This window comes from Eleutherodactylus coqui, chromosome 1, assembly GCF_035609145.1.
Source record: "Eleutherodactylus coqui strain aEleCoq1 chromosome 1, aEleCoq1.hap1, whole genome shotgun sequence".
NCBI classification, from domain to species: domain Eukaryota; kingdom Metazoa; phylum Chordata; class Amphibia; order Anura; family Eleutherodactylidae; genus Eleutherodactylus; species Eleutherodactylus coqui.
In genome coordinates, this window is record NC_089837.1 from 153,426,787 (window position 1) to 153,452,688 (window position 25,902).

The following is a 25,902-nucleotide window of genomic DNA, read 5'->3' on the forward strand; positions in this document are numbered from 1 at the left end:
AAAGTCAATATGAGTAAAAATTAGGTTCACTGATCTGCCTTCGAGAAGGTTCCCAATGCAGCCAAAGCTCCCCAAATTGTATAGAAATACAGCCATACATCCAGAGAACACTGTACTCCTCCCACAAATTAGTAAAAATAGTTTACAGTGGTGTAGGGGTCAATCATACCACAGGGGTGTCACTGAAAATAGAAGAAGGCCCATGTAGCATCTCCTTGATCAAAACTTGTGCCAAGAAAGACAGCAAGTGTGCTGTTTGTTTTAAAAGCAATGTCAATGAAAACAACAATCTAGCATGAGTCTACTCCAAGGGACAGCTGTGGAGCTACCAAAAATTTTGCTACGCAACACAGCCGGCGTGCGGTTTTGGGAGGAGGAAACATGGCAGAATCAGGTGAAGGAAAGCAACAGCAGTTCCACCAAAATCAACAGCAACATAACCTTGATTTGTTTTCCTTCCTTCTTCCTTATGCTGTCACAACAATTTGTCATTGTCCCAGAGGCCCTGTAGCATCTGTTCCAGCAGGCAGACAACAGGGATGCTTACAGTGATCATCGTGTTATCACGACTGACCATTTTGGTCTCTTCCTCAACACAGGCTAGGGGTGGGAGCTCATGTTCATACACATGGAGTGCTGACAACATAGACTGGCATCAGTGCATTCAATGTCTTGGTTTTCTCCCTCTGGTTTTTTGGACTAGCTGGTGGACATCCATGAAACTGAATGGTCAAACAGGTCGTCAGACTGATCTATGCGTACTGCTTCGGAGGGTGCCTAGGGACTTGACATGGGGTGAAATAGATGGGAAATGCTCATGGCTGACTGGTGCAGACTGATTGCTGTGTGCCGGTGACTGGGAGGAAGAAGAGGTGGTACTTGAGGTATGCTTTGTCATCTACTCCATGACCTGTTCCATGTGTTGCGGTTGTAATGCATGAGCAGAATTAATTTTAAGGAATAGCAGTGTGTTTGCTTCACCTTCTGCAGAATGTGGAGCTGTTGCTTCATCGGGAGCCACTTGAAGTGCCAACTTGGCCATCCTCTACCACCACCACCTCCAACACTGAAATGTCCCCTGCCCCTTGCTTTCTTCATGTTTCCTTTTTATTTTTATATTTTTATTCAGGGTTTTTCTAGTTTACTTTTTAGTGTAGTTATACTACTAGCTGTGTATGGCCTCTGTGTATTTGATGTTTCCCTGTTTGGTTTTCTTAGTGTTTTATAGTAACCAAAAAAAGCACTGCCAACCACATAAGCCGCCGTCCCTTTGAAGCACGATATATGAGAACAGAAGGCCACGGAATACAGCTTGTATGTTTATGAGTTGTTCTTGTTTGGCCCAGCGTAATTGAATTCCCCAAACCCCACTGCTAGCTGTGTAAGATCTGCAAACAGAGAATTGCAATATTGCCCACATGAAAGCGTATTTTGTCTGTCTGCTTTGCTGGTACATACATTGACAGCAGCAGAAATATACCTTTTCCCAATATACAGACCACTTTTCATATAACCATGTAAACATGATGCAGCAACTTTTTCTATTCCCTCCAATACAACCCTGTTTAAGTTCTCAAAGCTTTGTAAGTTCTGTACAAGCTTTCATAACCAGCAGAAATAGATCCTCTGTAGAATATCTGAAAATATTGCAGAAAAAATGTGGATGTTGCTCCAGCCCAAAACTAGCAGATCCTCTAAATTGCCTGATCTGTAGGAACTTGTATCATTGCTGTATTTTTGCTTTCAGTCTGTGTCCTGACAGCTTGAAAAATAGAATGCATTATGATAGGGTACTCTTTTGTGATTATTCATCAAGGATTAATCAAGGTACCCTTCAGACTTTATAATGAATCATTTAATGTACAGAAAATTGTAGTGGTAACTGCAATAGGTGGTATGTAAAAAAAATAATTTGGTTTATTGCATCCTGGTGGTCAATCTAGGAAACTACACCAACTGCAATATGTCGTATGTCAACAGACCAATGAGAAACCACCAAATTCCCTTTCTTTATATAGGACAAATCAGGATGATGGAGGCAAAATGGGAATGTTTTTGTCTCTCCTGTAAAGTTTGATAGATTTGACATCAAACTGTGGTTGCAGTTCCAACAACGATATCACCCTGCTCTTTGTTAAAGGGTTATGCAGGAATAAAAAGAACATTTCAAACTATTTGAGAATGATGGCAAAACATATATTAAAAAGTCATACTCACCTCACCCCATCCCCCACTGCTACCATACCATTAGTTGCAGCAGTCACATATAGCTGTGTCGCAACATCACTGCTGTAGTCGGAAGCGAACTGAAAGCCAATTAGCTACTGGACACTGGCAGAATGGGATCAGTTAAGGTGAGGATGGCTTTTACATTTTTTTCCATCATTTGCGTATGTGACACTGTTGGTCACTAGTTATTCAGCTCAAGGGATGAGAAAACTCACTGTTTATTAGATTATTTACAGCAAAATGTCTTTACTTTTGAATTTCAAGGAGAAAGTGTTCCTGTGACAAAGACACCTCTCCCAAATGTTAACAACTCCACTCCGTGGATGGTACATAGTGGTGATGACTACAAAAAACATGTTCTTTATTGTGGAACTGAGGTTATTCAGACTAAAAGAAATAGTCAAGACCTTGTAAAAGCCATTGTCCTACAAACTGGTGAGTGTACTGATTTTCACACATGCACTGGCATAACTATAGGGAATGCGGTTGCACCTGGGCCCAAGAGCCTTAGGGGGCCCATAAGGCCTCACCCTTCCATATAGAGAGCCCAGTACTATGAATAAACCATTATAGTTGGGGGCCCTGTTACAGATTTTGCATTGGGGTCCAGCAGCTTCTAGTTACGCCTCTGCACACGTGTATATAATTTATAAATTGCTTGAAAGGGTTCTCTACTTCAAACTTTCCGGTTTGGTTAGATTGCACCCCAGCAATTAGCAATGTGGGAATCGGGCAGTGGATGTTCAATTATTCTGCAATTTTACCATGGGGAATACTTACATGTCACTGATTAACTTGAAGCTAACATTTGTCTGCTATTATTTTCCATAAAAGTATGCTATATAATAAATGAATTACTGCACTACATTAAAGGGGTATTTCCCAAGATTACCTTTTTTGGTTCACTGTGTTCTGTGACACAACATTTTGATCTTGCCAAATACAATAAATGAACAAAGTTGCGCTATTAACTAGTTTTTAGCTCCATTAAATCCCTAACCCCTTATTTACTTTTGGCTGCCAGAGGATATGACCTCTGGTAAATCTTTGCTTGCTAGTCAAGCATGCTCACATTCTCTCGCATGAGCTGTAATGTAAAAAGTTGATTGGTTCCAGCTGGAAAACCATGTATGCGGAGTTTCAGCTACTGCCATGATGGATAAGCAATGCTCTCCCATTCACCACTATGTTCTCTGCAGAGTGGGTAAACATGCATAGTAGTTTTCCCAACCTCAGTGCCAGGTGAACATGTACAGAGAGGAGCTCCATTCCTGAAACTACCTGAAAGCGCTGCGGAATAAGTTGATGCTATACAAATAACAAGTTCCTTTCTCCCCTCTCTTTTTCCCCCTTACTGTTAGGAAAAAATCATATAATGCCAGTTGACATTAAGGTGAGAAAGGAACTTAAAAAAATTGTCCAGACAACCCCAGAAGGTATGAAAATTACTGAGGGTACATCCTGGAGCTGTTCCAAGCTATGAATTGGCCCAGAAAGGGCTAGATGTGGCAGGCTTAGCTTGGATTGCACTTGCTAACAGCGGAGATATCAGGATATGCCTCCACACAGCGCGGTTGCTAGACACACTTCAATATATCATATTTTAAAGAAAATAATCAAAAGTCAAGTTTTCAAAAGTACAAAGGAAATTAAGAATTAGACACTTTTTATTGAAATCAATGGGGTTTCCAAGTAAATTCATGGAGTAGCCATCTTCCATATTGAAAGACATTGTTTGTGGCCACTCTAGCTAGTAGACAAGGATCCTGAATGGTAGACTCCCTTTATTAACTCATAATTATCTAATAAGCGCTTTGAAAAGGTATTTTCTAAGCTAGACAACCCCTTTACCAGCTTCTGGGAAATAATCTAATATTGATGTAGTGAATTACAAGCTATTTATCGAAATAACATGGTATAAAATGCAATAAAAGTAGGTAACTGACTTTTAAAACATTTAGTTCTCTGACACAGAGATTTCATGGAGACATTCTTGAAACATTGTGGGAAATATTTCAATATTTCTTCATCTGGATAATCCATTTTAATAACTTCTACTGTACTGCATTTACCGAATATACTCGAGTATTAGCCGACCCGAGTATAAGCCAGAACAATAAGTTTCACCACAAAAAAACTGGGAAAACTTATTGACACGAGTATAAGCCGAGCTATACTTGAGTATATACTAGGTAAAAAACCCTCCATACTCACCTCCCAGCTGGCTGTGTCTGTGTTTGTGCGACAAGCTGCTTGAATTCTCCCCGCTGTCATCCCTCGCCGTCCTCTCTGCTTGGCTATGTCCATGCTGAGTAAGTAAGCGCTGTGATTGGATTGAGCGCCAGCCAATCACAGCTGGAGCTCGATCCAATCACAGAGCTTACTTACACAGCCCTGACAGCAGGGGATTTGAAAGCCGAGCAAGGAGATGACAGAAGGGAAAATTCTAAAGCAGCTTGATTGGCTGTGAATGATTGACTGAAGTTCGATCCAATCACAGCTCTTACTTACACAGCGCTATGAGCGAGGGATGATAGAGCCGAGCAAAGAGGACAGCGGGGAATGACAGCGGAAAGAATTCAAGCAGCCTGCCGCACCGCAACTGGGGACATAGACGCCGGCTGGGAGGTGAGTATGGAGAGTTTTTTAAGCCTTCCCTGACTCGACTATAAGCCGAGGGGGGCTTTTCTAGCACAAAAAAGGGGCTGAAAAACTAGGCTTATACTCGAGTATATACAGTACTAAAATCTTTATTTTTCTGTACGATATAACTTATGGTAATATATGCATAATTCATAATATCATAATGCTTAAATATATGGGAAAAAATGGTAATTAATACATAGTTGTATATTTTTTCAATATTTTTTGTTTTATTTAGGATTCAACACTGCAAAGGGAGATCTAGTAAGAGCCATTCTATATAACAAACCAATGAATGTTAAACTGCATAGAGAGGCCATTAGGTTTCTCTTAGTAATTGTGGCTTTTGCTGTATTCGGAGTTATCTATACTGCAGCTGTGTACAAAAAGAATGGGGTAAGTATTTTGTTTGACCTGTGACAGCGAAATCGATAAACTATATGAAGCATTAAACACTATGATAGTAAATAGTGCTTGATATTTTGTTTACATCAGATACGTCTAGAGAAATTGACATGCCATGCGGATTTTAAATCTACAGCATGTTAATTGTTTGCTGCTGACTTTCAGTAAATACAGTGAATTTTGCAGCAAACCTGTAGCAAAATGTGCAGTATATATATAATACTACGAGTTCAATTGTGTAAAATATACTGTGGACAATATGTCCCATATGGAAATAGCCTTAAAGGGGGTTTTACAAAATCAGATTTAAGCTCTTATTCAATGGATAAGTGATAAAATGTAATCATTGGGGGTTGCAACATTGAGACCCCCATCATCACTGCGGATATTTTGCACCCAACGGCAGTGACGTAGAGATTGAATGGGGGGCAGTCACACATGTACAGTACTTCTCCATTCATTTCAATTGGGCTTACTGAAATAGTTGAGTACAAGCACAGCTATCTCCAGCAGTTCCATTTAAGATGAGTGAAGCTGTGCCACGCATGCATGACAGCCGCTCCATGCAATCGGAGAATGCAGTGATCCTGCATTGAGGTGGAAAGCGTGACGCAGGATGCCTGTTCACACCCCACCTATCAGACTTTTATCAAAGCTGATTTTGGTACAACCTCTTTTATCTGCTGTGCTTTAACATATTTTATATAGAATATTTATTAACTTTTCCATTTATTGCTTTCTTAGGCCAGTGTCCATGACATTGTACTAATGTCATTTCTGATGCTAACAACTGCAGTAAATGCAGCCCTTCCAGCGTCTATTACAATTAGTCTTTTGTATGGCCAAATAAGACTAAAAAAACTAGGCATCTTCTGCATCAGTCCTCAAAGGATCAATTTAGCTGGACAGCTAAATCTTATATGTTTCGATAAAGTAAGTTTAATTTTGTTTTCTAGTTTGTATATTTTTATTAAACAAATAATAATTTTATTGGCCTTTTCATGTGAGTTCTAGAATTCTTCTATGAAAAACTGAGCACACTGATGGCATTACAAGGCATAAAAATAAATTAAGCAGAAAACATACTAGTAACATAGCAACATAGTATGTTACACTGAAAAAACATAGTTGTCCATCCAGTTCAGCCACCTCCCCAAGGAAAATGAACCAGTGGAAGGCAAAAAAACCCAATGAGGTAAAAGAGAATTCTTATAATTTAAATTATAATAATTATAATAGAAATAATCCCTGGATCAACAACCCTTCTAAAGTAGTTACTGACTATAACTTGCAATACTGTAACACTCAAGAAACGATCCAGGCCCCTCTTGAACTCTTTTACTGAGTTCACCATCTGCACATCCTCAGGCAAAGAGTTCATTAGTTTCATTGCTCTTACAATAAAGAACCCCCGCTCAAGCTCTGATATGTTCTCCTTGAGTACCGGTGCTCAAAACTGAACTCACTATCCCATGTGTGGTCTCATTATGATGAGAATTGATGATGACAATGACCTTGAATGAGCTATCAATATTCTCTGAGGTATATAACCTCTTGATTGAAGTTCCACTGCATACAAACTCTTTCTTTACTGTGAGAGTAGTGATATTATGGAACTCTCTGCTTGATGTGGTGATGGTGAACTCACTAGAAGAGTACAAAAGGAGCCTGGATACCTTTCTTGAGTATAACAATATTACATATTATAGTCATTAATTACTTTAGAACTGTTAATCCAGGTGGTATTTGCCAGATTTTGAAACCAGGAAGGAATTTTTTTCCTCTCAAATGAGGAAAATTGGCCCTTACCTCATGCTTTTTTTGCCTTGTTCTGGATCAACATTGTGGGTGGGGGTTAAAAGGCTGAACTGGATAGCCATATGTCTTTTTTCAACCTTACATATTATGTTACTGTGTAAATCCACATTATAAAATGTATTGTTTTATGTCTACATAGACTGGTACTTTAACAGAAGACATCTTGGATCTGTATGGTGTTCTTCCTTCTGAGAAAAGCTGGTAAGTTCTTGAGAGTACAGGAAAATAAAATCACAATTGGTGGCAATGATTGGTAAAACAGTTTATTCCAGAACATTGTTATTTTTTTTTTAAATCTATAAATAGGACCTTCTTTCCTCAATGGGGTCTTAGGGAACCCCCTACTCTGAATATCTGTGACCTCACCCCTGGTGTCTGCTGACCTTAGTTCTTGTTTTTATTGTAATACAATAACAATGTTAACTACTATTTTAAGCCTCCCTCATATTCTCTTCTCTTGTGGAAAATTGGAAATTTAGGTTTTTATTATAGGTTTTGTAGTTACATAATGTTATATGCACCAACATATATTTTTAGTTTTCAGGATATGATACTTTTCACTTCTTCTAATACTCTATGCTGGTCCCCAATACTTCAAGCAATGGCAAGTTGCCACTCACTTATCAGACTGGATGGACAATTACAGGGAGATCCAATGGACTTGAAGATGTTTGATGGTACAGGTTGGGTAAGTTATATCTTAGAAACTATTTTATATGTTGACCTTTCAAAAGGTTATAACATTATGCTATAATTTATGCCTCTTTACTTTAGACTTAAAGCCCATTTACAAGTAATGATTATCAATCAAAATTCATTCAAACAACCAAAAATGTTTTATAATCGTTACATGTAAATGTGGGCATCGTGCACTTTTCGGGTGACCGATGATTTTAAGGTGAATTTAAAATCCATCATTAAGCTGCAGAGAGATAAAGTGTTTCTCAATAGACCGCATGCTGTGTTCTCCATGGAAGACAGGAGATTACATTGTCCCGGAAAAAACAGAATATGCAGCAGCACCCCTTAAAAGCCCGTGATTCGGGGTGGGAGAAAAAAGGCAGCAATAATGTCGTGCACGCTGGGTCTGAGCCCAGACTTTTCAATGGGCCCAATAGATATAAAATATGCAGACGACAAAGGGGCCAGCAGCACGTACAAAAGATGCTTGATGTAAGAAGGAGATCCACCGCGTAGTAGGAATGTAGAAAAAAAACGTACCTTTATTAGATATCCCAGATAAAACACGGAGAGCAACGTTTCGGCTATAGGTTAGCCTTTGCCAAGCTCATTAGTGTAACATACAGACACCATATTTAAATACACCAACACCAATCAAAGACAACGTGTAAAACCACACCTACAAAATACTTGCCTCTGATAGGAGCATGGGAATGTCCGTCATAGGGTGCCGCTCCGGGTCATCAACATCACCTGTGTCACCTGCAAAGAGCCTAGCAGCCGATGGCGCCATCACTGAAACGTCATCACATGGAGACCAGCGGCTCACATACCGTGCACCCATGGTAATGTATAAACAGCTAAGGGATGAAGCATCATCAACAAAAACGCCCCATACCTCTCCATCACGCCGCAGAGGGGCGGGACCGCCGTGTCTGTAGCCAATCAGCTGGAGAGTTAAACCTGGTCATAAGGGACGCCCCGGCTGGCTCCAGCACGTCATAAGGGGGTGTGGCCTCGTCGTTCGGGTGCGTCATAGCGGGGCAGAGTTATAGGAAAGGCACACACGTGATCCCAGTGCCAGCGCGTCACAGCGGGGCTTAAGGGATGTGGCGCGTCATAGTGGGGCGGGGTTACTAAGAAAGCCTACACAACATCCCACTCCTACATTGTAACTTGCAGGCAGCCCTGACTAGAACAATGCAGCTGTGTGCACAGCTGGTCGTGGTATTAATCACAAGCTGGGCTCTGCAAACAGCTCCTGGAGGCCCGTTTACATACAAATGAAGATGATAAAGTGTTAATGGCAATTAGTGGCCATTAACCCTTTCTGATCCACTGTCTGACATCTTAAGACATGGCATTCAAGGCAGGGCATTCTTACTGTATATTACTGGCCGCTCTGTTGTCGGGGACCTCTCCAGCATGTCCCATACAGCAGTAATGGCTCTAGTCAGCAGATGGCACCATTGTATAATGGCAGAAATAGAAAACCCCCTAGGAAACCCTGAATTGGATTGCAAAGGGTTAACACTTTATGCAAAAAGATCACTAAAAATTCAACCTTACAATCCTTATCTTTGTGTAAATGGGACCAAATTCTTTAAGTTATCTGGATAGTCTTAGCGGTGACATGTTCATGTCATTAGGGCAGATCAATATAGTGATGATTTTCTAATGGAAATCCTGAACAGCCATAGAATATTTCATGTATAATAGTGCAAAACAAGGAAATTGAATGTAGGTGTACATCTAGATTTAGTGTTTGTTAACTCAATTTCCTTGTTTGTCCCAGACATTCTTTCACTCCAAACCTATCCTTAAGACTCATTTCTATAGAATTACTAGCTGATTACCCGGCATTACCTGTGTATTTTATTTTTAGACACGAAAATCGTGTAAATATGTGTGGTGTGTATATATGTGTGTACTGATTTAATATTAGTATATGAGGAGGAGGTAATCTGTGTAATATTTTACTGCATAAGGAGGTCGTCTGTGTAATATATTGGTATATGAGGAGGAGGTTGTCTGTGTATTATTAGTATTTGAGGTGGAGGAAGTTGCCTGTGTAAGATATTATTATCTGAGGAGCAGGAGGTCTGTGTAATACTGGCGTAATTAAAAATCAAAAACTCACCGACTTCCCCAGTAATTGTTGTTGCCAATAGCAACCAATCACATCTCAGCTTTCACTTGTTTTTACTGCTGATGTAAAATGAAAGCTGCACTGTGATTGGTTGCTATGGGCAACACAGATTTCCTTTTGGACAGCTTCATAAGAGTGGGTGCTGGGCTCATTTCTGTGTGGTACATAGTGGCTTATTGCTGGTGGGAAGCTGTGTGGTAGTTGGAGCAGAGGAGGAGGTTGTCTGTGTAAGATATTATTATCTGAGGAGCAGGAGGTCTGTGTAATATATTAGTATTTGAGGAGGAGGAGGTCATGTGTGTAATAGATTAGCGCATGATGAGGAGGAGGTCGTCTGTGCTTAGATAAGACTGTGAAATAAAAACCATCTGCACAAGTGCAATTCCGGCATTCCCCTCCTCCTCCGCTCCAAAGGTAGTGGGGCTGTCTTATCCCCCAAAATTTGTCCCCATTGGATGAGTTATATTTGTACCACGTTTGGTTGAAATTGCTCCAGGTTTTCATGAGTTATGGTGGCACATACACACATATGTACATACACACATCCTATTTTATATATATAGATTTGCAAGCTCCTCACAGGCAAGGTAGTTTATAAAATTATTTATGAGGGTCCAATGGATATTTGTATCATAATGCAGCTCGCTGCTGGCAGGGTAGCATAAACAAATTTAGCAGATTAACTGATAACTCTGAAGCCACTTACAGAATGGCTGCATGAAAGCATTTTAGGCTTGCATACTGTTTTCACCAGAAATCTGAATTTGATATTTGGAACAGGAACTTGAAGATTATACAACACAAATCAAAGAAGATGGTCCATCAAATAGCTGCACAATGGTAAAGCCTGGACCCAGTGCTGCAAAGGCAAGTCAACTGTATTTTCTTATTGTTACTTTTATTGATAGTATTTGTAACAATCTTAACATGTTACATGTGTTTAACAAGTTTATATCTGCAATATCATGAGTGTAGTGGCCCAGAGTTAGTGGAGCTCCCCAGAATATTCCATGTTTTTCTCGTGCCAATGTCTTGTCAGTGTCTTGTTTGTAGAGTGCATCAAGATATGTGTTATGGATGTCTGCAGGCATGAAATAGTTAATGTCTGGGTCATGTCTGGAAAATGTAATGTTATGTGTGTATCATTTGTGGTCACGTGATAGTGTTATGTATATGTGTTTGCAAGAATGCAAAGAAGGAGAGAGTCAGTCAGTGAGTGAGCCACGCAGACACTTCAGAGAGGCTGTCAGATCGGTCCGTGTGTTGAGAACATGGAGGAGGCCGAGCAACTTCCGTGTGCTCCTCCTTGGCCCGTTCAACCAAGGAATCCTCGGTACTTCTGCTGAGTGCTGAGAGAGATAGGCTACTTTACAGCGAGAAGAAGAGAAAGGTGAGTGGTTGCCGGTGGAGAGAGAATGTGAGTACCGAAGTAATGGTACCCACAGATAACTTGGACTGTGGATTGTACGAATCCCCTGTGAGGCCCACCGAGATGTCGTACTTTTGAATTGTGATTTGTACAGCTGTTCAGCAACTGTTCTGCAATTGTTAGAGACTTTATGCAAACATTTAAGTAAATGGATAAGATCGACCATTCCTGGTTTTGTTCTAAAATATACTCTTCTGGTGTATACTCTCAGGCTGGTCTTCGAGTGACAGTTGGACTTAAGATAACCTCTGGTTACTATCCCCTGTGATCTCCCCCAGCAGTAACGTGGTCGGGTCCTGAGCTACCCTTTGTGGGAGGAGATGGTAGATACATATTCTATGCTGTAACCTATCATTGGACAACTACCGAGGGACAGTCATAGCATAAAATTATTTAACTTTGTCTACATATCAAACCAGCATTGAGCAAATATTAAATATATTGTAGTGCAATGTTTTTTCACAAAAAAGAAAACTGAAAAAATCCTCTATTTTTGCGACATTTAATGAACTATATGCACCATGAGATATTTAATTCCCGTACATTAATCACTGCTTCTCAAATTCTTCTAACTGTACAAAGTAGGCACCAGTGGAAGGAATCCTTATTCTGCACCAATTCCCCTTCTCCTCCAGTTTACAACGCATGTCTGTGATTACCCGGGTTATTGGAGAGAGTAACATGACACTGTTCATGAAGGGGGCACCTGAAATGGTTGTTCGCTTTTGCAATCCAGAAACAGGTAACTGTAAAACAAATAAAGCAGAGTTAGAATCATGAAAATGCTGTATATACTGTGCACCTATTTTGTTGATCTTTAATATATTGAGGCTTATTTACTAATTCTGTCTAAAGGTTAAACATTGCAAACTTAGGCGGCCTGCACACGGGTGGAAATCCTGCGGCGGTATTTCCCGCGGGATTTCCGCCACTGAAAGCCTGCATAGGAGTGCATTACAATACGCACTCCTATGCAGACGGCCGCGGTTTGGCCGCGCGGCAAACAAACCGCGGCATGTCCTATTTCTGTGCGGGGCTCGCATAGCCCCGCACAGAAACGTCACTCACCCGGCCGCTGGCTCAGGTCTGCACATGAAAGAGCCGGGGCCGGACGCGGGTGAGTACGCGCTTGTCACTGCAGGCGCTCGGGTCGGGTCCCGCGGCGAGAATTCTCGCCGCCGGATCCGACCCGCTCTTCTGCAGGCGGCCTTACTAGGGTGATTTCACATCTTCAACAAAAACTCCAGCTGGACGTTCCATCATAAATGCAGCTGAAAATACCAAAAAGAAATGCGGGCTAGCTGGGCAAAGATACAAATGCACGGCAAGACAGTGTAAGGGGATTATTAGTACGTAGCAAGTACGCAATTTATTGTATATTTGCTGCTTTTTCCCATGTAAGAGATACGAGTGTGGTGCGCTGTATAAAAATGCTCATGTGAAAGAGCTCTCAGTCTAGTCTTTTTTTTCACAGCACTCATCATGCGGTATAATTTACATGATAATCTTTATCTGTAGGTCAGTACGAATAAATGATACCAAAATGTTATACATTTCTAGGTTTTTTTTTACTTTTGCACAATAAAAACCTTTGTCAATACCAAACATATTTTCTTTAATTTTTTTTTAAGCAAAAAAAGGGAAAAGTGCATAAATGTTTTTTTCTTTTTTCTTTTACTATTTTCTTGCGTAAGGGCACAGTCACATGGGCGTTTTTTTGTGTAATTTTTTGTGCGCTAAAGTGATGCACACAAAAAATCGTGTGACCGAAGCCAGCATCATGGCTGAAAAAAACGCTGCTAGCAGCGTTAATCAGCCGAAAGGGCTTGGTCACATGTTCTCCCATTGAATTCAATGGAGCCTGCAATACAGCCGGCTCCATTGAAAGCAATGGGCTGCTGGCAAGCGCTGTATTACTTTTCGGGGAAGGGCTTCAAATATAAGCCCTTCCCTGAAAACCATCCAAAAAAAGTGTAGAGGAGAACGATCTTTAGTATATGCTCTCCATATGGTCAGCGCTGCTGCCGCCGGCCCCATTGAGCGCATATACAAGAACAATGATTTGCGCAGAACGCAGTTACATGCATTCTGCGAATCGTTGTGTCATATAATTTTCGACACATCCGCATAAAAAACAGCCATGTGACCGATCCCATTGCTAAGCATTGGGTATATATAGACGCAGATCACAAGCGCTTCTGCAAATAGGGCAAAAAAACGCCCGTGTGACTGAGCCCTCAGTTTGACTTTTTATTACTTTTCTGTGTTTTTATGTCCTTATGGGGGACTTGAATCTATGATCTCTTGATCACTCACATAATACACTGCAATACTTTTGACAAGCCATGGCTAACCAGGATGCAATAGGTTAGCATTCAGTTGCCATTGACCCTTCACGATTTCATGATGGTGGGCCGATGACATCACAGAGGGAGTTCCCTTCCTGTGACAACCTAGTGCATGTCGCAGTCACCATTGATCACGTAGGTACATATATATGAATCCATATACATCAAGCTTCGAGGCATTAGTGGCCCAAATTATCCTACAATAAAAACATAGCTGCTATATCCGGATATGTGAACTCTAGATAGAACCTTATCAAGAAAGAAAAAAAAAACTTGTCAGAAATGTCCTAGTGAGAGAGAAATAGTCAGTCCAACTTGAGGGAAAATAGCTTAATAAATGTAGTGAAATTACCAATTCAAAGTTCAGTTGTCTTTATATATGGAAACCAAATAGGAGAGAGATAAGAAATGGAGTAAACACATGACCTTATTGGCAGGAGAACACTGTTTTTAGGCATGACATCAAAAGAAAGTTTTGCATTCTAGAGTATAGAGGAAATCAGGCCATGACCTCCAAATGACAAGGTCCGCTGTTGCTTTGGAATCAGCCTCCATTCTTTGTAAATGGAGTATTTTTTCAATTCACTCTATTAAGGCCATTTAGGCGCAAAGATGATCACTCAAAAGATGGCTTTGGAGCGATCATTTTGCATAAACTACTAATTGGTACTAATGCCTTTTAGGAATCACAGTGGTATTGAAATCTATATGTATACTAGGTCAAGAGCCCTTCACAGATATAGATATAAAACTTCAGGAATTTTATTAGATAGAAATTAAAAACGTCGGCTAACATATAACACTCACAGACATAGGACTAACAAAGAAAATTAAAATGAGGAAGCGACCCTGGTAGGTTGGTCGAAAAAATTAGCTAAACCCCTGTTACGTTAGGGAAGCTATATCACTAAAGTGTTTCCACTTGTAGTAATTAAAGTACGAAACTTAGAGGTACCGCTGTTAAGGATAGGAAATGGGAAATCTTGAGTAATAGTTGAACCTTGACTAGGTCCGATACTTTCAAGATATTCACCCAATCCTTATTCTGAGATTGTGGGTGTTGATATTTGGGTAATTATGCGGTACAATAAGTGATGTAAGAGTACTCGATCATATAAGGGTGCTTGTTCGATCGTGCAGAAGTGCTCAACGCGTTTCCCTGTCCTGGTTGGGGACAGTTCTTCAGGAGCGGAGGTGATGATTACCATAAATATATGTATTATAGTTAGAGATGAGCGAACGTACTCGTCCGAGCTTGATACTCGTTCGAGTATTAGCGTGTTCGAGATGCTCGTTACTCGTAACGAGTACCACGCGATGTTCGAGTTACTTTCACTTTCATCTCTGAGACGTTAGCGCGCTTTTCTGGCCAATAGAAAGACAGGGAAGGCATTACAACTTCCCCCTGCGACGTTCAAGCCCTATACCACCTCCCTGCAGTGAGTGGCTGGCGAGATCAGGTGTCACCCGAGTATAAAAATCGGCCCCTCCCGCGGCTCGCCACAGATTTGTTCTGACATAGAGGAGGGAAAGTGCTGTTGGTGCCAGAGCTGCTATAGGGAGAGTGTTAGGAGTATTTTAGGCTTCAAGAACCCCAACGGTCCTTCTTAGGGCCACATCTAACCGTGTGCAGTAGTGTGGAGGCTGCTTTTTGCAGTGTTGCACGTTTTGTTTTTTTGTATATCGGCCGTGCAGAGCATTGCGCCCTGTAGTAATTATTCATACTCCAGGGCCAGAAGTGGTGGTTAGGCAGGGACAGAAGACATACTGTATATTGTAAGGCAGGGACAGAAGACATATTTATTGAATATAGGCAGTGGGCCTTAGCAAAAACATTTGGGAAAAAAATCTATTTGGGCTGCTTATGACTGTCCTCAGTGTACTGGGTCTGTGCTGGGTGTAGTTGTCCTCCTAATTCATACGCAGCCAGCTAAGTGTTACAGCAGGCTTGCGCAAAATTATTTCCTGGCTCTGTGTTGGCTGTTAAATCACCGCTGTATTCCAGTCCACAGTGCAACAGAGTGCAGTTATTTGACATACTCCAGGGCCAGTAGTGGTGACGCAGAGAGAAGACATATACAGTGTATATAGGCAGAGGGCCTTTCCAAAAACATTTGTGGAAAAAAATCTATTTGGGCTGCCTGTGACTGTCCTCAGTGTACTGGGTCTGTGCTGGGTGTAGTTGTCCTCCTAATTCATACGCAGCCAGCTAAGTGTTACAGCAGGCTTGCGCAAAATTATTTCCTGGCTCTGTGTTGGCTGTTAAATCACCGCTGTATTCCAGTCCACAGTGCAACAGAGTGCAGTTATTTGACATACTCCAGGGCCAGTAGTGGTGACGCAGAGAGAAGACATATACAGTGTATATAGGCAGTGGGCCTTTCCAAAAACATTTGTGGAAAAAAATCTATTTGGGCTGCCTGTGACTGTCCTCAGTGTACTAGGTCTGTGCTGGGTGTAGTTGTCCTCCTAATTCATACGCAGCCAGCTAAGTGTTACAGCAGGCTTGCGCAAAATTATTTCCTGGCTCTGTGTTGGCTGTTAAATCACCGCTGTATTCCAGTCCACAGTGCAACATAGTGCAGTTATTTGACATACTCCAGGGCCAGTAGTGGTGACACAGAGAGAGAAGACATATACAGTGTATATAGGCAGTGGGCCTTTCCAAAAACATTTGTGGAAAAAAATCTATTTGGGCTGCCTGTGACTGTCCTCAGTGTACTAGGTCTGTGCTGGGTGTAGTTGTCCTCCTAATTCATACGCAGCCAGCTAAGTGTTACAGCAGGCTTGCGCAAAATTATTTCCTGGCTCTGTGTTGGCTGTTAAATCACCGCTGTATTCCAGTCCACAGTGCAACATAGTGCAGTTATTTGACATACTCCAGGGCCAGTAGTGGTGACACAGAGAGAGAAGACATATACAGTGTATATAGGCAGTGGGCCTTTCCAAAAACATTTGTGGAAAAAAATCTATTTGGGCTGCCTGTGACTGTCCTCAGTGTACTGGGTCTGTGCTGGGTGTAGTTGTCCTCCTAATTCATACGCAGCCAGCTAAGTGTTACAGCAGGCTTGCACAAAATTATTTCCTGGCTCTGTGTTGGCTGTTAAAGCACCGCTGTATTCCAGTCCACAGTGCAACAGAGTGCAGTTCTTTGACATACTCCAGGGCCAGTAGTGGTGACGCAGAGAGAGAAGACATATACAGTGTATATAGGCAGAGGGCCTTTCCAAAAACATTTGTGGAAAAAAATCTATTTGGGCTGCCTGTGACTGTCCTCAGTGTACTGGGTCTGTGCTGGGTGTAGTTGTCCTCATAATTCATACGCAGCCAGCTAAGTGTTACAGCAGGCTTGCGCAAAATTATTTCCTGGCGTTCCGTAAGCGAAGTCAGCCTCCAACCACAGGCCAATAAGCGGCACATTTAATTACAGCGTTCTGTTTCTGCATTACTGGTAATACAGCATGCTGAGGGGTAGGGGTAGGCCTAGAGGACGTGGATGCGGGCGAGGATGCGGAGGCCCAAGTCAGGGTGTGGGCACAGGCCGAGCTCCTGATCAAGGTGTATCGCAGCCGACTGCTGCGGGATTAGGAGAGAGGCACGTTTCTGGCATCCCCACATTCATCTCACAATTAATGAGTCCACGCTGTAGACCTTTATTAGAAAATGAGCAGTATGAGCAGGTCCTGTCGTGGATGGCAGAAAGTGCATCCAGCAATCTATCGTCCACCCAGAGTTCTGCGCCATCCACTGCTGCAACTCTGAATCCTCTTGCTGCTGCTCCTCCTTCCTCCCAGCCTCCTCACTCCATTACAATGACACATTCTGAGGAGCGGGCAGACTCCCAGGAACTGTTCTCGGGCCCCTGCTCAGATTGGGCAGCAATGGTTCCTCTCCCACCAGAGGAGTTTATCGTGACTGATGCCCAACCTTTGGAAAGTTCCCGGGTCCGGGGGATGAGGCTGGGGACTTCCGGCAACTGTCTCAAGACCTTTCAGTGGGTGAGGAGGACGATGACGATGAGACACAGTTGTCTATCAGTGAGGTAGTAGTAAGGGCAGTAAGTCCGAGGGAGGAGCGCACAGAGGATTCGGAGGAAGAGCAGCAGGCCGATGAGGTGACTGACCCCACCTGGTTTGCTACGCCTACTGAGGACAGGTCTTCAGAGGGGGAGGCAAGGGCAGCAGCAGGGCAGGTTGCAAGAGGCAGTGCGGTGTCCAGGGGTAGAGGCAGGGCCAGACCGAATAATCCACCAACTGTTTCCCAAAGCGCCCCCTCGCGCCATGCCACCCTGCAGAGGCCGAGGTGCTCAAAGGTGTGGCAGTTTTTCACTGAGAGTGCAGACGACCGACGAACAGTGGTGTGCAACCTTTGTCGCGCCAAGATCAGCCGGGAGCCACCACCACCAGCCTCACCACCACCAGCATGCGCAGACATATGATAGTCAAGCACCCCACAAGGTGGGACGAAGGCCGTTCACCGCCTCCGGTTTGCACCGCTGCCTCTCCCCCTGTGCCCCAACCTGCCACTGAGATCCAACCCCGCTCTGAGGACACAGGCACTACCGTCTCCTGGCCTGCACCCACACCCTCACCTCCGCTGTCCTCGGCCCCATCCACCAATGTCTGTCAGCGCACCGTCCAGCCGTCGCTAGCGCAAGTGTTGGAGCGCAAGCGCAAGTACGCCGCCACGCACCCGCACGCTCAAGCGTTAAACGTGCACATAGCCAGATTTATCAGCCTGGAGATATAGGGTTGTGGAAACGGAGTCTTTCAAAAGTATGATGGCGGCGGCGGCCCCGCGCTACTCAGTTCCCAGTCGCCACTACTTTTCCCGATGTGCTGTCCCAGCCCTGTACGACCACGTCTCCCGCAACATTGTACGCGCCCTCACCAACGCGGTTACTGGCAAGGTCCACTTAACAACGGACACGTGGACAAGCACAGGCGGGCAGGGCCACTATATCTCCCTGACGGCACATTGGGTAAATTTAGTGGAGGCTGGGACAAAGTCAGAGCCTGGGACCGCTCACGTCCTACCCACCCCCAGAATTGCGGGCCCCAGCTCGGTGGTGGTATCTGCAGCGGTGTATGCTTCCTCCACTAAACCACCCTCCTCCTCCTCCTCCTACACAACCTCTGTCTCGCAATCAAGATGTGTCAGCAGTAGCAGCATGTCGCCAGCAGTCGGTGTCGCGCGGCATGGCAGCACAGCGGTGGGCAAGCGTCAGCAGGCCGTGCTGAAACTACATAGCTTAGGAGAGAAGAGGCACACGGCCCACGAACTGCTGCAGGGTCTGACAGAGCAGACCGACCGCTGGCTTGCGCTGCTGAGCCTCCAACCGGGCATGGTCGTGTGTGACAACGGCCGTAACCTGGTGGCGGCTCGGCAGCTCGGCAGCCTCACGCACGTGCCATGCCTGGCCCACGTCTTTAATTTGGTGGTTCAGCGCTTTATGAAAAGCTACCCACACTTGTCAGACCTGCTCGGAAAGGTGCGCCGGCTCTGCGCACATTTCCGCAAGTCCCACACGGACGCTGCCACCCTGCGCACCCTGCAACATCGGTTTCATCTGCCAGTGCACCGACTGCTGTGCGACGTGCTCACACGGTGGAACTCTACGCTCCACATGTTGGCCAGGCTCTATGAGCAGCGTAGAGCTATAGTGGAATACCAACTCCAACATGGGCGGCACAGTGGGAGTCAGCCTCCTCAATTCTTTACAGAAGAGTGGGCCTTGTTGGCAGACATCTGCCAAGTCCTTGGAAACTTTGTGGAGTCTACCCAGATGGTGAGCGGCGATGCTGCAATCATTAGCGTCACCATTCCTCTGCTATACCTCTTGAGAAGTTCCTTGCAAAGCATAAAGGCAGACACTTTGCGCTCGGAAACAGAGGCAGGGGAAGACAGTATGTCGCTGGATAGTCAGAGCACCCTCCTGTCTATATCTCAGCGCGTTGAGGAGGAGGAGGAGGAGCATGAGGAGGATGAGGGGGAAGAGACAGCTTGGCCCACTGCTGAGGGTACCCATGCTGCTTGCCTGTCATCCTTTCAGCGTGTATGGCCTGAGGAGGAGGAGGATCCTGAAAGTGATCTTCCTAGTGAGGACAGCCATGTGTTGCGTACAGGTACCCTGGAACACATGGCTGACTTCATGTTAGGATGCCATTCTCGTGACCCTCGCGCTACACGCATTCTGGCCACTACGAATTACTGGGTGTACACACTGCTCGACCCACGGTATAAGGACCCACTCTCATACCCGAAGAGGAAAGGGGTTCGAGAGTGATGCTATACCACAGGACCCTGGCAGACAAACTGATGGTAAAATTCCCATCCGACAGCGCTAGTGGCCAAAGGCGCAGTTCCGAGGGCCAGGTAGCAGGGGAGGCGCAGAGATCAGGCAGCATGTACAGCACAGGCAGGGGAACACTCTCTAAGGCCTTTGACAGCTTTATGGCTCCCCAGCAAGACTGTGTCACCGCTCCCCAGTCAAGGCTGAGTCGGCGGGAGCACTGTAAAAGGATGGTGAGGGAGTACGTAGCCGATCGCACGACCGTCCTCCGTGATGCCTCTGCCCCCTACAACAACAGGGTGTCAAAGCTGGACACGTGGCCTGAACTCGCGCTGTATGCCCTGGAGGTGCTTGCTTGTCCTGCTAGCGTCTTGTTAGAGAGGGTGTTTAGTGCGGCTGGGGGAATCATCACGGATAAGCGTACCCGCCTGTCAACCGACAGTACCGACAGGCCCTCGCCTACAGTGTAATCCAATTCGTTTTTTGCCCACCTGCATTAAAGCTGATGTTACATCAGCTGTGTTGGGCACTGCAATGGGATACATTTATGTACAGCCGGTGGGTTCCAGGGAGCCACCCATGCCGTGGGTCCACACGGAGTTGTAACTGCATGTGTCCACTTCTAAAGAACCCCAGCCTGACTGGGGCATGCAGTGTGGGCCGAAGCCCACCTGCAGTAAGCACGACATTACCTCAGCTGTGATGGGCAATGCAACGGGATATATTTATGTACCGCCGGTGGGTTCCAGGAAGCCACCCATGCTGTGGGTGCAAACGGAATTCCCATTGCAGAGTTGTACCTGGCTGTGACTATTTATAAAAAACCGCGGTCTGACTGGCGCATGCAGACACCTTGACAGAATGAATAGTGTGTGGCACATAGGTTCCCCATTGCTATGCCCACGTGTGCAGCTCCTGATGGAGGTGGCACAGGATTGGATTTCTCATTGCTTCTGTACAGCATTGTGGGCTATCGCCCCGCCCCTTTTAAAGAGGGTCGCTACCTAGCCGTGCCAACCCTCTGCAGTGTGTGCCTGCGGTTCCTCCTCATGGCAGACGCACTTATAAATAGACATGAGTGTGGCGTGGCATGAGGGCAGCTGAAGGCTGCGCAGGGACAGTTTGGTGTGCGCTGTGGACACTGGGTCGTGCGGGGGGGGGGGGGGGGTTGGGCAGCATGTAACCCAGGAGAAGTGGCAGCGGAGTGTCATGCAGACAGTGATTGTGCTTTGTTGGAGGTAGTGTGGTGCTTAGCTAAGGTATGCATTGCTAATGAGGGCTTTTCAGCAGTAAAAATTGTTGGGAGGGAGGGTGGGCCCACTCTTGCCGCTATTGTGGCTTAATAGTGGGACCTGGGAACTTGAGATGCAGCCCAACTTGTAGCCCCTCGCCTGCCCTATCCGTTGCTGTGTCGTTCCCATCACTTTCTTGAATTGCCCTGATTTTCACAAATGAAAACCTTAGCGATCATCGGCGATATACAAAAATGCTCGGGGCGCCCATTGACTTCAATGGGGTTCGTTACTCGAAACGAACCCTCGAGCATCGCGATAATTTCGTCCCGAGTAACGAGCACCTGAGCATTTTGGTGCTCGCTCATCTCTAATTATAGTCGTACTACTAAACTCCAGTCACCAGGGTTAGTGACTAAACAGATAATCAATAGTCCCTATTCGTTTTACGGTGGGGCCCAGTGGCGGGTAATACCACCTTGTTTTACTCCTCATGATCTTAAGTTGCCACTTAGATATTTAGTTTATTTACCCAAAGTGGTATCAGACCTGCTAGTATTTAGCTCTTATGCATGCATATCCTACCGGGGAGCCTTGTTAGTTGGTGAGCGCTAAGGCATTCGGCTCCCAACAGTTATGTGGATCGATGCAATGGTTCCCCAAATAGGTGGTATGGGGAGCCAACCCACCGTCAGCTGATATAATAATGGGGTACTGCACCAATGAAGGTCGCCCTGTGTGATACCCGGGTGACCTGGTTAGTGTTCAGTAACACCTCGCTGGGATATGCCAATACAGGCCTATTGAGGCCAAAAGATATATGGCATAGCTCAGTATTCCCCTCGGTTCAGAGATAGCGATCTCAGGATAGATTGGTATTTCGCCAATATTTTCAGATAAGGGAATGATGCCCCGTTCTATGGAAATGCCTGAGATAGGATAGAGGGTTGAGAGTATAGGCCCCTTCAGTGTCTATCCATGGCTGGATTAGACAGGGATATGCAGAGATAAAGAGGAGGAGAAGTAGTGCCTGCGGCTCTGATGGTGAGCGTCCTGGAGCTCCTGACAGGGGTCATAGGGGGTATTTGGCTCCTCCCTTGGAGGAGGTGTTCAACCTTCTCATCAATCAGTGGCAGTGAGGGGTGGTGCTGATCACTGTGGGAGGTCCTGGATAGCAAGTATTGCAGTGCATATAGTTAATTAACCCTTGAGCCGTAAAAAAGTCACCAAAAGCTGTGTGTGACTATTTTATTGTCCCCGGGGGTCCAACGATCGCGGTTAACGGCTCCCGATCATTGAGGACACATCGGGTGCACCTACTTCCACGTTCCACGCTGAAACGCATGCCACGCTGCGCGATGACATCATCGCACAGCGTATCTCCTGATTGGATGGCGCGCTGATGTCATTAACTCTTGCGTTCCACTCTGGAACGTGTGTCCCGTTGCGTGATGACGTCATCACGCAGCGCGCCTCCTGATAGGGCGGCGGTCCGAGGAGGGTGAAAGGCTGCACTGAGAGGGGGTGTGGACCAAGATACAGCTACGTTCCACTGTGGATGACAGGTAACGTGACGCGATGATGCGGACACGCCCCGTATTTGCCTGTAGATCAGTTTTACTGGAAATGGGGAGCACAACTGTATTAGTAGGGGCGGATGGTTTTTACCTCATCATAGCAAATTGCTGGGAGGTATATCTTTCATAACTTACGGCTAAGTATCCATTCATTCCTTGTGATGACCGATATGCGTCAGTCCAGTACTCAAAATAGACTAACGTTTTAAATGTAAAATATGAATAAATGACGGCAAGGTGTGATAATGGGGACCTCCGATAGTTACAGCACTGTGGACGTGTTGAATGTAGTAAGATGGAACAATTAACCCCTTCGTGATCCTGGTTCAGGGAATGAGCTCCAGGCTTGCGATTATGTCATAGATAAGCCCGATATATACGGTCAAGTAATGTTGTCTAAATCATGACACATCAGATAGCATTCAGGGTGCCGAAGGTTTTTAAATATGCAAATTAGGGGATAAACTGGGATAATACCTACAATAGTATATTGTATCAATTTGGACTTCAAGGGGGTTTATTCTCCCTTGGGATCAACAGTTCTCCGAGATAGAATGCAGGAGAAGATTGAGGGCGATCAGGGAACCAGAGTCTTATAAAAAACAATTGAAGTTTAGTGTTGCATTTAAGCCTTTAGGTTTGACGGTGTTGAGTCTAAAAATCCAGGTGGCTTCTTTTTGCAAAAGCTTCTTATCGATATTGCCACGTCTGGCGTTGGTCTGTAGTACTTAAATCCCTTGGAACCTTAGATCGTTTAGTTCCCCGTGGTGGATTGTTAGGAAGTGGTCCGCTAGTGGTGTTGATTCACCACGTCGGATATTGCCGACATGCCCCAGGATACGCCGTCGAAATTCCTGTGTGGTTTTTCCGACGTAGTTCCTTGGGCATGGGCAGGAAGCCATATACACGATGTTACGCGTTCTGCAATTTATGAAGCCCCGGTTCAAGTAGGTTTTATTCATACTTGCGCTAGTAAATGATTTACTTTTCAGAATGAAAGTGCATGCTGCACAGTCATGACAGGGAAAAGTTCCGGATGGTTTAGTGCTACTCAACCAATTCTCATTTGCGCATGGAGTAAGGTGACTTTTTACGAGGTGATCCCTCAGATTATGTCCTCTGCGGAATGTTATCATTGGAGAAGGTGGTAGGACCTCTATCAGATCCGGATAATTCGAAATTATGCTCCAATAGTGTTTGAGGATATTTCTCACTTCTCGTGTACCTGTGTCAAAAGTTCCGATGATTCGTAAGAGCTGGGAGTCATCCCATTGTCGGGGAACCAAGAGATTGCTTTTTGGCTGTTGTTCAGTATATTTATAGGCGTTCTCGATAATTTCACTTGTATAGTTTCTTTCCAAGAATCGTTGTTTTAGTCCCACACTTTCTCGCTTGAAGGGCAAAGGGGTGATGACTGTCCCACTTTAGGAGGCTGTTGGTAGCTGTCGTTTTATGGTGGAGAGTAGAGGTTATGGACCCATCATTCCTTTTTGAGATCAGTAGGTCGAGGAAGGCCACTGAGTTTTGATTTATTTCAGATGTTAGTCTCAGGTTGAGATCATTTGTGTTCAGTATTTTCACAAAACAATTAAAGGATGATTCAGTGCCTCTCCAAAAGACCAGAATGTCGTCAATTAAACGTAGCCATAGTATGATGTTGTCAGACCACTCTGTATTTGGGTAGACAAACTTTTCCTCCCACCAGCCCAGGTAAAGATTGGCGTATGATGGGGCACATGATGTCCCCATCGCCATCCCCCTGAGCTGGTGGAAGTACTGGGTATCGAACAAGAAGAAATTGTGGGTTAGGATGAAAGATAGGAAATCGAGAACACATTGATTATGTTGTGAGAAGTGTGATCCTCTCTGCTCTAGAAAAAATCGGGTAGCTCTAATGCCTCCATCATGTGGGATGGAGCTATATAGGGACTTAACGTCGAGTGTAGCGAGTAGAGTATCTGGATCCACAGTGATTCCTTCAATGATTTTAAGGACATCCATGGTGTCTTGAACATGGGATCTTAGAGATGTTACAAAAGGTCTTAAAATTTTGTCTGTGTAAATGCTCAGATTTTGTGTGAGGTTGTTAATGCCAGACACTATCGGTCTCCCGCGATCTTTTTGGTCAATACATTTCATGTGGCGGTGTCACTCAGTAGTTGATGGCACATGGATATGTATTTATCCCGATTAATGACGACTACATTACCCCCTTTATCTGCTGGTTTAATTACCAGTTGATCATTGCTTTTTAATTTTTGTAGTGCAGAGCTCACTGCTCGGGGGAAAATTTGCGTATTTTGTACCCAAATTTACCCCGAGCAGAGAGCTCTGCACTACAAAAATTAAAAAGCAATGATCAACTGGTAATACATATCCATGTGCCATCAACTACTGAGTGACACCGCCACGTACAAAGTATTGACCTCCGACCCAACTGCACGTTTCCAAATGGAACTGAGTAACTTACTACAAAATGCTCTTGACATGAAATGTATTGACCAAAAAGAATTGGAGTTTATGAACCCCGGTTGTGGCTACATTTTACGCCCTTCCGAAGGTCCATAAAGGGATAGACCCCCTTCGCGGGAGACCGATAGTGTCTGGCATTAACAACCTCACACAAAATCTGAAAGTCCAACTCCAGTATCTGCATGGGTGGTATCTTGCGGCGGTCCTCTTCATTGAGGGAGGCAAGGCAATCTGGCGTGGCAATAGTACTTCAGATGGAAAAAAGAGGGGATGGTATTTGTTTGGATGATAAAGCAAAGAGGGAAGTCTATTTTTGCTTTGAGGGCACCATAGGCGTGCACCTAAAGGAGGAGCTAAAAGAGCAAATTTGGTGGGATGAGTATGCAGAGATTTTAACCCTCTTTCCTTTGGAAAAATTAAATTTGAACTAATGGAAGAGGGACAAGAGTAAAAAGGAGGAAAAAGAGAATTGGAGATGGTGTTTGATCCCACAAACATTCACAAACTGTGTACAGGCATTCGCCATCCAAGCTAGCGTCATAGGTGAAAAGTTGCTGGAACATTGCTTGGCACCTTTCTTCTACATGGATGCCATAGGAGAAGCCCATTATGCATATGGGGGCAAAC

At 44.5% G+C, this 25,902-nt stretch overlaps 1 protein-coding gene across 1 annotated transcript in view; it reads left to right on the top strand.

The window, feature by feature from the left end:
• LOC136627047 (probable cation-transporting ATPase 13A5) overlaps positions 1-25,902 on the top strand; it is a 159,600-nt gene that overhangs the window by 41,140 nt on the left and 92,558 nt on the right. Inside the window, exons 10-16 of the mRNA XM_066601998.1 lie at positions 2,494-2,664; positions 5,111-5,268; positions 6,022-6,210; positions 7,235-7,296; positions 7,633-7,783; positions 10,706-10,792; positions 11,940-12,096. Of these exons, the coding sequence (XP_066458095.1) occupies positions 2,494-2,664; positions 5,111-5,268; positions 6,022-6,210; positions 7,235-7,296; positions 7,633-7,783; positions 10,706-10,792; positions 11,940-12,096 (975 nt within the window). The remainder of the gene's footprint in view (positions 1-2,493; positions 2,665-5,110; positions 5,269-6,021; positions 6,211-7,234; positions 7,297-7,632; positions 7,784-10,705; positions 10,793-11,939; positions 12,097-25,902) is intronic.